The sequence below is a fragment of the Trachemys scripta genome, chromosome 8, assembly GCF_013100865.1.
Source record: "Trachemys scripta elegans isolate TJP31775 chromosome 8, CAS_Tse_1.0, whole genome shotgun sequence".
In the NCBI taxonomy this organism is placed as follows: domain Eukaryota; kingdom Metazoa; phylum Chordata; order Testudines; family Emydidae; genus Trachemys; species Trachemys scripta.
Window position 1 is genome coordinate 47,264,540 of NC_048305.1, and position 11,876 is coordinate 47,276,415.

At 47.5% G+C, this 11,876-nt stretch overlaps 1 protein-coding gene across 1 annotated transcript in view; it reads left to right on the plus strand.

Moving 5' to 3' along the window:
• Window positions 1-11,876, plus strand: part of LMX1A (LIM homeobox transcription factor 1 alpha) — a 140,517-nt gene that overhangs the window by 98,943 nt on the left and 29,698 nt on the right. Inside the window, exon 3 of the mRNA XM_034779558.1 lies at window positions 7,789-8,021. Within this exon, the coding sequence (XP_034635449.1) occupies window positions 7,789-8,021 (233 nt within the window). The remainder of the gene's footprint in view (window positions 1-7,788; window positions 8,022-11,876) is intronic.

Here is an 11,876-nt window from a genome sequence, read left to right on the forward strand (position 1 = left end):
CTGTGAAGTGGGGATAACAGCACTACCCTATGTCACAGGGGGGTTGTGAGGCAAAATACGTGAGTGTGTGGTGCTCTGGTGATGGGGGTCTGTGTCTGAGACTAGGATTGATAGATGCTAGAGGTGAGGGCGTGGGAATGTCTTCGCAAGAGCTCTCCTCCCCCCTGAGATGCTCTGTAGCTACATGAGGGGCGGCTGAGACGTCTCCCCGCATTGGCCATTCCCCAAGTGTATGTCTGCATCAATAGCTAGTGGATGATGCACCAGTAGATGGCGCACAACAATAGGCAGCCTAGCTCCTGGATTTTATTGGACTAATAAAACACATTGGGCAGTGCATAGGGCTGCCTTCGGGCAGCTCTTTACCTCAGCTCTTAACAGATAAGTCTAGCCTTCAGTCCAGCTGTTTTCTGTGCCTTTGTGGGACATGTATGGCTTGGGAGCTGGCTATAGCTCAACTGGGTATAGCACATAGGTTATATCTGTCTGCATATACACCCCACCCTATACCCCTTTTTATAAGTGTTTTGTCTCTGTCTCCTGGGGATCCATAATCTCATCTCTAGGATCCCTATCATGTAACTGGGTCTACACAGGCGCTGTGTGGGTGCTGGGGTCCATCCACATGGGTCCAGTTGCCAGGACCATGGCCTAGAAAGGTGCAAATTAGCACAATTTTTTTTTTTGTTGTGGTTCCTTTTGTTTGGTGTGATTTCTTACAGACACCCCAAATTGTGCTTGATGCAGAGTGACTATTTAGAGATTTTTAAATGGGGGGCAGAGGGAGGATTTCTGTGTATCTCTATGTGAGCCTGTCTTTGCTGTCTAAAACAGGTCCAGGTTGTGCTCATTTTCTCTCCAAAAGGATCTCTGAAGCACTCAAAAAATGGACAGAACACAGCCTTAGCAGACATAAGTCAGCCGAGCTGCACTGATTTCAATGATCCTAGGCTGACTTACACCAGCTTAGGATCTGGTCCGATGTACCTGAGCAACTGTTTTGGCCTACAAGCTTTCATGTTGGTAATGAAATCTGAAAATCCCAATGATCACAGTGGACCCTTCTGCCCTCGGAACCGATTAATCTAGTTTCTGGTAGTTTCTGAATTTTGCTGTCAACATTTTGCACACATCTGCTCCTCTCCTTGTTGGAATGATACTGATTCAAGACTGAGGCATTTCATTTCCTCTGTGTGTGGGGGGTTTTTCAATTGATTTTTTTTAAAAGTATCTACTCTGACGACCTGATGAGGAATGTTATCATCTGGTAAAGTCTGCCAAGCTGTTCATGGGAAACCCAGGGAAATATGAAGTATCCAAGGGAAGTGGCAAATTCATCATTGCTTGAACTCATTCAGTACAGGTTGGAGGCTTTTTAAACACCATGCTGTAGTTCAAGCCCAAGTGATTGGACTTAATTAGTGTCATGTAGTAACGAAGAATTATTCTCTGGGTATTTATCCAGAAGGTCAGACTAGAGGATCACAATGGTACCGTTTGTCCTCAGTATCTATGAATGTCAGGATCCCAGCTATGAGATGCAGACAGAGGCCAGAGGGGGGCTCGGTATCTAGGATCTGAGTTCAGTCCAGGGGGTCCAGGCCAGAAGCAGCAGTCCGTACTAGTGTCACGCTGTAGGGCAAGGTCATGTTTGAGGTCAATGAGACGCACTGGGTTGGAGCCAAGTAGGTCAGCTGAGTATGTGAGTGGAACAGAGGCAGGGTGAGAAATCAGGAGTGGAGCAGGGGCCAAGAACCATGAACTGGGACCAGGAGCAAGACTAGGAGTGTGCAGCAGGGTCTGTCGCAGCAGCAAGAATGGGGTCTAACTACTTTCACAGCCAGCCTGCAGATGTCTTCCCTAGGCCTTACATAGCATGCCTGGGCCAATCAGGGAATCCGGTAGGCACTGCCAGTCAGGGCCTCTGTGGTAGAATATCCAGTGGTATTTGAGCCCATAGGGCTAAAAGGCAGCTTTCCCCCACTCAAACAGACCTTTTTGGGTGGTGGTGTGTCCAGGAGCCAGGTCCAGACCCCTGGAGCTTCACAGGGAACTTGTAAAATACTGGTAGGGTGCCGTGAAGATGAACACATTAGTCTACGGTGCCTGTGTTTCATGAACAAAACCAAGATGTAAGTGCAGACCATAGATGCTGGTCTCATCCCATGGACACAAGTGGTACACCACAGTTTGGGAAGCATCTGAATGACATTCCGAACCCCCCTCCCAAGAACAACCCATCATCTTCTGTTTTCTACAGTCCTTTTAAACACTTTTCAGTGTGCGGGGAAGTGCTGGTTTGAAAACCCAAGAGATTAAACGCCAAATGGGCATGTGCCTAAACCATGCGTTGCCAGAACAACCTACCAAGATGCAAACCTCACTCTGTCTCCATGACCTGTGTGCTGAGATTAACATCAGTGGCTCCAGTTGTGATGTGATCTGTAACTGGACTCTTACCAGCATTTGTACAGGCCCCTTGAAAGCCATCAAATGGTCTGAACTTGGCTGACTTTAAACCAGTGATCTACAGGTGAAAGGTGGCCTAGTAGGTGTGAGCACCAACCAACAGCCTAGTCCTGGAAGTATCCTCTACCATGGAACCACCCACACAGGTTACCATGGTTCTTGGACAAATGGAGGAAGTTGAAATGCAAAGGCAGGAAGCCGGAGGACACATTCTCCTCAGAATCCAACCAATGGCAACATAAGGAATTTATACAAACTCAGGCAATGTCTCTGGTCCTCTACTCTACCACAACACCCTCCAAATTCCAGCCTTGGAAGCTGTTCCGAATAGTCAGTCAACCAAAAGCCCACACTGTGTCTGCTCTACCCCAAGCCCAGCCACTACCTGCAGTGAGCAACTTTCCTTTCTCTTTTCTAAACAAATCGAGTGAACCCATCGCAGCCTCCTCGGCCGCATGATCAATGAACCTGTGCAGAAGGAGACTCACAAACCAGACACTTCATCAGAATTGGGCACAGTGCTTCAGCTGCTGGAGCTCAGAGTGAATTCTGTGGCACGATCTGGCACCTGGACCCTGCCCCTCAGGGGTGATCAAATCCAGCCTGCAATGCCTGGTTCCTCTGCTGATAGAAATAGTGAGCTCCTCCCTCTGGGAGGACACCATGAGTCACCCTGAAACACTCAATAACCCACCCAATTCACAACATGCCACTGACTGAGTCTCAGTCCTCTCCTTCTGGGGCAAGATCCTCAGGAACCATTGGAACCATCTGTCAAGAGTTGTGATGGATTCTCCATCATGGGCAATTTTAAAACCAAGATTGGATGTTTTTCTAGAAGACCTGCTGTACTTCAAGGAGGAGTTATTTCACAGAAGTTCTCTGGCCTGTGTTCTGCCGGAGGTCAGGCTACACGATCACAGTGGTCCCTTCTGGCCTTGGAATCTATGAGGCAAGACAACCTGGATCCTTCAAAGTCATCTTCAGGCCATTGTTGTTTGCACTGGTGGACTTCCTCCTCAAGGAGATGAGTTAAGCAGTATCAGCATCTTTGTCTGACTTCTGAAGTGCTAACTCACCAGATCCAGCAAAAAAAAAAAAAAAAAAAAATCACCATAATTGCACTGAAATGGCTTTCTTCACTCCTTCCCAACAGCTTAGGTGGGCGGGCACCTCCTGCTCCCCAAAATCTCTGCCATCCAGAATTGCAGAAGGCTTGGTCTTGTTACCGCTCCTCTTACGTACCTTAGTACAAACCTCAATGATAGAGTGAGACAACATAGGCTGTCAACAGTATGCTAAGTATCCTTTCCCTCCACTGTGTCCTCATATCATCCAGGGCTTCAGGGAGGTTCAAGGCAAGATGGAGAACAGCTGGCTTAATCAGAATCCTGGGAAGACTGAAGTAATGCTAATTGGGAGAGGTAAATAGTTGGAGGTGTTGTCCAAAGCCATCACCTCTCTGTCGACTGTGCATTCTGGCTGGCGGGTAAGGGAGTACGCAGTCTCAGGGTCACACTGGATTCACCACTAACCCTGGTGCATCAATCAGCAGCAGGTACTAAAGCACCTTTTCTCACCTTCGGCCAACCAGGGATTTTCAAAAGTACTCAGCATTGACCTAACTCTGCTCCCACTGATGTCAATGGACACTTCACCACTGACTTGGCTAGGAGCAGTTGGGTCAACCCTGACGTCTCCACCCATTCCCCTCAAATGGAGACCCAGCCGCTGTAATTCATACATGACTGGACTCTTGCAGCTCTCACTCCTCTGCCTAGACAAGATATCCAGAAAGGAAAAGTGCATGCTGATCAGTGGAATGAGCCAAAGAGAACACTTCACATCCCAGTATGCCGCATCCAGCACAGGCTGTCTGTGAACCACAAGATCTAGTTGAAGTTCTGCTGCCGATTTTGGAAACCCCAGAGGGGCTAGGCCATTGTGATTTCAAAGACCAGCCTTTGTGGCAGCCACAGTCGTTGGGGGTGTATCAAGTAGAGATTCAAGAGAGCAGGAAACCGAGTCAACATCTTCTCAAAAGCAGCTGAGAAGAGTCCTACTCGTGATATTTTCTGGTCATTTCTGTAAGACACGTCTTCAGCATAGCATTCCCCAAAGAACAAGAGAGAAAGAAGACTTGGCAGCACATGCAAAATAACAGCCTATGACTGAGCTGAAATCAGGATAAAGAAATAACATCATATTCAAAATCAAGGCCCTTGATTACACCTGGAGTAGGTTGGACAAATGCACAGACTGTGCGCTGGGTGGTTCTCTGCATTTTAACCTTGCTCAGCACTTAGGTTCTTTGTAAATTAGATCGAGACACAGATTATATGGGAGACTCTGTATCCCATTCCCTTGAGTCACCTCATCTCCCTGCAGAGCTGGCCTCCTGTGGTAATGACAGCTATTCCAATAGGATGGGCGTTGGTGCTAATTGGTGGCAGCTGCCGTTGCTGTTATGTTTACACGGTGCACTTGAAGAATTGATGCCAATAAACCAAAGCAGCCTTGTAATGTATGGCATTAATGGAAATAGCCTGGATCACAGCCCTTCTCTCCAGAGATGTGAATAAGCAAAGAGGGCAGACTGGAGACAAAGGGTGATTTCTGTGGTTCCTACACTGAATGACGGACAATAGTCCACATCCCATGTTAATGAGGGGGAATAGCCACTTGTAATGTTAATGGCTTTATGAATGGGGGAATGGACTTCAGTAATATCAACCAGGGATACACATCCACTACAAAGGGAAGTACACACCGTTCATATTAATAGAGGTTTCACCCACCATACCCATGGAGAGCTCACCCAATAATGTTAATAGGAGATGGAACCTATTCTTCTCAGTGTGAGTCTCCAATAGGGAGAGTCAAGTGTCCCTGTTGAACAGGTGATATTCCCTACTAATACTAACAAGACTTATTCCCTCTCCTGAAAGGGGAAAAATTCCATTACAGTTAGTTAATAATCTCTTGCTCTTATGACTAACACCTATTACTTAATAACCGCTAGCACTTTTTCATCTATAGATTTCAAAGCACTTTACTTAAGAGGCCAGTTTCATTAGCCCCTTTTTACAGACAGGAAAACTGAGGCACAGCACAGGGGCACAACTTGTCCAAGGTCACCCAGCAGGTCAGTAGCAGGGTCAGGTCTTCTGAGTTCCGGTCCATTGTGCTATCCACTAGGCAAAAATAAATATGGAGTACATTTCATGCTACATGACAGGATCACGGTCATTAAAGATGGGTAAAACAACCTGTTGTAGCCTCAAATGCATCATCCTACAAGGGCAAAACACAGGATATGCAGCTGGTGTAAATTTGTTAAAGCTTCTTTGAAGTCAATTTACAGGCTGTGCTGCATTGAAATATCTATGTCCAAATCAGGAGGACAATACAGTCCGCAATATATTACACGTTCTGAATTCAAAGACAAAATTTTAGCCATAATTATTATTAGAGATAAATGAAATTTTTCAAAATAAAAAGTTTAGTCAAAAATGGTCTTTTTTATCAATTGACAATTTTTGTGACACATTTTCACGTTGATTCAATTTTTTTTTCTTTATTTGATGAAACTGGAATTAAAAATTTTAGGCCCTGATCCTGCAAACACTTCTGCAGGTGCTTAACTTTCCTAGCAGGTGAGACCACATTGGAATTAATAAACCTGCTCAGGGAGCAAAGTTGAGCACACGAGGAAATAGTTGAAGAATCGGGGCCCAGGTCTGTGGTTTTTCTTTTCTTTTTTCCTTTTGCTGCTCTGTAACTTTGGCAAAAGTGTTCAATTTTTTGTAAGTGTCAGAACTGCAAAAGTAAAAATGACATGCAAAAAAGTGGGAAAAAGAGAAATATCGATGACATTTTAGTCCATTCAGTAGAAAAAAAAATTAAAAAGGGAGAGATAGGATATAAAAAAAACCCAATTCTGAAACACATTTTTTTGACAAAAAATTGAACATTTTCCAAAACAATGAAAAATAATTCAGTTTTTAAACTTCCCAAACGAAAATGGCTTTTAAACTGTTGTTTGCAGTGTTGTAGCCGTGTTAGTCCCATGATATGAGAGAGACAAAATGGGAGAGAGAGATCTTTTATTGGACCAACTTATATAGGTGGAATAGACAATCTTTTGAGCTACACAGAGCTCTGCATTCCTTGTGGGTAGACATAGGACACCTTTTGGACCTAATACAAGGCAAAGATGCTTATGATGTGGTCGGGAGTTGCCTTTACCTTTAACTCATAGGATAAAAAAGTATGTTTCCATTTAGCTTTTATCTATTAAATAAACAAAACCCTCATGCCTTAAAATTTGGGAAATACGTAGTTAAGGAAATTTCAGATAATTTCATTTCAGTATCTAGAAATATTTTTCAGCACTTCTAGCTTTTATTTTGTGTATCTTGTACTTGCTTTACTAATTAATGAACCACAGTCCACTACCGACCTTAACTCTGACTTTATTCTTATTAATATCTTGAGTATAAATAAACTAAACACTTCTATTACTTCTGATAATTAGTAAAACGGACTTTGCTACACTCTATTACCCACAGAGATTAGAAATGTATTGCAGTTTAATTATGGTATGTACTTTTTTTCCCAAACACTTTAGGTAATTGAAAGTTGTGAATTACTTAATTTACATAATTCTTGACTCCACTATTTTCTTATTTGTCAGAAGTAAGCACCGTAAAATGGAGCGATGGGCCTGTGGATACTACAGGTTCCATCATGCCATGCTCCATCTTGAACTGATGGTGTTATGTTCACGGCACACCCGCAGAAAAGTTAGATTAGAAACATCAGATAATCTTGCTGGAAGATTGCAGTGTAACATTACTTTATTTCTCAGTGGTCAGAGCGATAACACACGAGAATCCCAAACCAGAGAAAGACAAAGCAGGCTGCTCCCTAAAACAGGGAGACAACTCACCCCGCCATGTTCTAGGCTGGCTCCTTTCAGCCTGACTCTGCCTCTCTGAGCCCTGGATCTCATGCTTCACCAAAGAGTCATCTAGGCTGCAAGCAGGACCAGGAAACCCCCCAACTCTTAAAGTGATAGCTTGCAATTCCAACACAGTCCTCAATAGACCACAGTGGGAAGGTGGAGCATTGGACATTGGGATTTGCAGTGCAGGCTCAACAAGCCACTGCTCCATATTAAAGACGAGGACAGGTCTGTTTAATACAGATTTGGCGTGTCCCTCCCATCAGGGGCAGGGTGGTAACCAGCAGAAGGGGTCACGGTGCCCCCAAGTTGGCAGCCCCGCTGGAACGTGTTCCTTCTCTCTCTCCTGCTAGGCTATTCGCTGTGAAGTGTGGCGGCTGCTTTGAAGGCATCGCACCCAGCGAGTTCGTCATGAGGGCCCAGAAGAGCGTCTACCACCTGAGCTGCTTCTGTTGCTGCGTCTGTGAGAGGCGGCTGCAGAAGGGCGATGAGTTCGTGCTGAAGGAAGGCCAGTTGTTGTGTAAGAGCGACTATGAGAAGGAGCGGGAGCTGCTCAGCCTGGTGAGCCCGGCTTTGTCGGATTCCGGTAAGGGGGAACCCGGAGCAGAGAGGAGTTTGTGGCCTGTGCTGTGGGGAGTGAGTCCAGGCCCCCGCAGAAACATGCCTGACTATTGTTATTGATTTGTATGACCCTAGCACGTAGGAGCCCCAGTTATGGCCCAGAACAAAAAGACGGCCCCGGCCCCCGAGAGCTTATGAGAGATGGACCCCAGCTGGGACATATAAATCCAAACTGAGAACCACTCTAAGCTGTAGGGGTGGGTATGTAACCCACAATAACAGTGTGGCTGCTTTTCCCACTCGAGTCATGTAATGAGACTCCTCCTTGGCTCCTGTGTGATGACTGAACCCATATCTCTGCCTCTAAAAGCTCCAGTTTCTATGTCTTGCGTCCAATAACATTAGCTTGTAGGGAGGAGCAAGCTTTTAAATCTCTAGGTGTGGTCTAGCCACTAGAGGGAGACAGAGATTACCATGGGAGCCCCAGTCGTGGGCCAGGATCTCGTTGCGCTAGGTGCTGTGCAAACACCAAACCAAACAACAATCCCTGACCCGAAGGGCTTACAAACTAAGCATAAGCCAAGAGACAACCAATGGAGATGGACAGAGGTGGGAGCACCAGGAAGTGAGATTGCTCCGGTCCGTATGATTGGCTGTGGGCTCTGCACACCCACAGCTGAACCGTTATTAAGATTTCTGTAGGCCTCATGGCAGAGAGGAGTTTTAATGAGGGATCCAAAGGAGAATAATGTGTTAGTTTTGTGGCTGTTCGCAGGGCGCTTCTCCAAGCACAAGGAAGAGCAGGGAAGAAAATACCAAGGTGTGGGTTTGAAAATATAAGTGGGTGATGGAGGCTGGAAGTGGGTGATGGAGGCTGGCATCAAGAGCCAGTCGGAGGTGGGAGTCGACCTTTCACTACTGGATGAGATGGAGCATGAAGAAAGCCCATGGAAGGTCTCGAAAGTGCCGACAAGTAGCTTATGTTTGATACAATCAAGATCTGGGGCTGGATTGTCACTTCCCAATCTGCCTGAGGCAGAGATGGCATGTAGCTGCACTGCCCCAGGAACAGACCTGGGAAGGAATTGTGCATCTGGTTTCCCTCTTGCTCCAGGGAGGAAGTGCTCTGCTGCAGATATATACTCCAGCCAGTGTGTCAGAGGGGTGGATAGTGGTTCAACTGTGGGTCTGCCCATTCCCTGCCCCTATCTACCTACTCCTCCACCAGCAAGGTGGAGGAAGAGTTGCTCCTTGGAGACTCTTGCAGTAATCCATGATGCAGCCTGACTCCTCTCTGCACTATCGTGAAAGCAGGTCACACTCCTTCCCTTGATGGACTGTTCATTGTGTGATAGACCCAGACCAGTTGGGAACAGCAGAGTAGCAGAAGGGAGATATACTGGCCACTGGATAAGTAGTTTTCTGTTCCCTGAGTGACCAGAGCAGGGGCTGCTCCAGGCTAATAGACCACCTGACTCCAATTAACCTGCTAAGAGTCAGGTGAGGCAGTTAAGCACCTGACTCCAATTAAAGCCCCTCTGATGCTATAAAAGGGCTCACTCCAGTCAAGCCAGGGAGCCAGAGGAGAGGAAGTGTGTGAGAGGAACTGGGAGCAAGAGGTGTGCAAGAAGCTGAGAGTGAGTAGGCGTACTGCTGGAGGACTGAGAAGTACAAGCGTTATCAGACATCAGAAGGAAGGCTTGGTGGTGAGGACAAAGAAGGTGTTAGGAGGAGGCCATGGGGAAGTAGCCCAGGGAGTTGTAGGTGTTGTGCAACTGTACCAGGAGGCACTCTAAACAGCTGCAGTCCACAGGGCCCTGGGCTGGAACCTGGAGTAGAGGGCAGGCCTGGGTTCCCCCGATACCTCCCAACTCCTGATCAAACACAGGAGGAATTGACCTGGACTATAGCTTCTACCAGAGGGGAAGGTCTCTGGACTGTTTCCTGACCCACAGGGTGAATCTGTGAAGTGAGCAAATCCGCCAATAAGCGCAGGACCCACCAAGATAGAGGAGGAACTTTGTCACAATTGATAGGTTTTTACACCATCCCACCAGCTCTGACTGTATTTTACAAAGGTTATGCAGAATTATGGACACGCAGAAGGTTTGCAGGACTTGGAATGTTGAAATGATGGAGAGATGCCTTCCCCATGTAGTGACAATAATACTTAGCAGCTTACCTTGGTAGATCTCTTTACAAAAGTGAGTTAAGTTATTATAATGAGTATGTATTATTGTGCAGACATGGTGGGGGAGGTAATAGCTTGTTACTGAACCAACTTCTGTTGGTGAAAGAGAAGCTTTCAAGCTTACAAAAAGCTTAAGAACTTCAACTGATTCCAGGCCTTATTATGCTGAGTGCTGTACAAATACATAGTGCAAATGTCCATAGAGCTGTGCAACAAACTGATCTTTGGTTCAGTGGCGGATCTGAAAAATAAATTTTAAAAAATCAGTTTCGGGTTGATCTGAAATGAAAATGTTTTGAACTTTTCAGTGAAAAGAAAGTTTAAAAAAAAAATTAATTTCAGATCTAACTGTTTCAGTCAACCTAAACCAGAATGTTTTGTTTCGTTTCTGAGGGTTTTAACCTTTTTTCTTAAATAAAATGGAAGTAAAGTCAAAGTGAAAAGTCATTTTGAATAGAAAAATCAAAATATTTTGTCTTGAAAATGTTGAAACAAAACATTTTGACTCTTTTGGAGTTCTTTTCTTTGTTTCGACCAAAGCAATTTGTTTTCCATGAATGAAAGAACAACATATTGGGTCAGACCAATGGTCTATCTAGCTAGGGTGACCAGACGTCCCGATTTTATCGGGACTGTCCCAATATTTGCTCGTTTGTCCCATGTCCCGACCAATGTTTGGTCGGGACACTGGACAAACAAGCAATTTTTGCCCTCCGCTCTGGCTCGCGCCCCCTCCCTCGCCCCAACTCCGCCCCCTCCTTCTCCCATTGGATCCCTCCCCAAATCCCCGCCTCATTCCGAAGCACGCCACATTCCTCCTCCCTCCCAGGCAAGCGCTGGAGGGAGGAGGTCCGGGGACGGCGGGGTGAGTCTGGCCTGGCCCTGGCTCAAGCGCAGGCAGGAGGGCGGGAGGATACCTGCAGAAGGGCAGCCCCGGGTCCGGCCTGGGGAACCAGCTCCCTTCGCGCCCATGAGTGGGAGTGGGGGGGGCAGCAGCTGCCCGCGTGGGGACTCCGGTTCCTCGGGGCTTCACCTCTGCCACATGCGCCCCGGCCCCAGAGGGGTGTAGTTGGCGCCGGGTGCCAGGCGCATGCCTCTGCCTGACATGCGGCGAAGGAGAGGCAGAGGAGCAGCTGGAAGGGCCGGTCGGGCGGCGGCTCCGCCACGGTGCTGGGGATAATTAGAATCTGTGAGTTTGTCTGCCTCCGGGGGGCAGGGCGGGGGGAGCAGTGCGTGCCCGGCTGGGTGTTCAACTCTAGGTGAGGAGATCCCGTCCCGCGATGCTTGGGCGAGTCCCGGCCTGGGGGCTGCGGCAAGGTCCCGCTTCTCCAGCAGGGTGTAGCCCAGTGGCACGAAGGTAGCTACAGCTCCGCACTCCCGGGCCCGCGGGGAGCTGGAGCCTGCCAGGGAAGGGGCTGCCACACGCTGGCGCCCACTCCCCCGTCCATGCCCATCTCTGCGGCATCGGGGTGTCAGTCCTCGGGCTCCAGGCAGGGGTTTTTGCATCCCGGGACCTGGGGGCCGCGGTTTACATCTGCGTGTTGCCGGCGCCAGCCTAGGCGCTTCCAGCTTGTTCGTGCTTTTTTTTTTTTTTTCTCCCCACTGGCTTTTTTATTTTTTGGCTCCGCCCCCTCCGCCCCCCCCAATCCCCGCCCCCTTCCGAAGCACGCCACATTCCTCCTCCCTCCC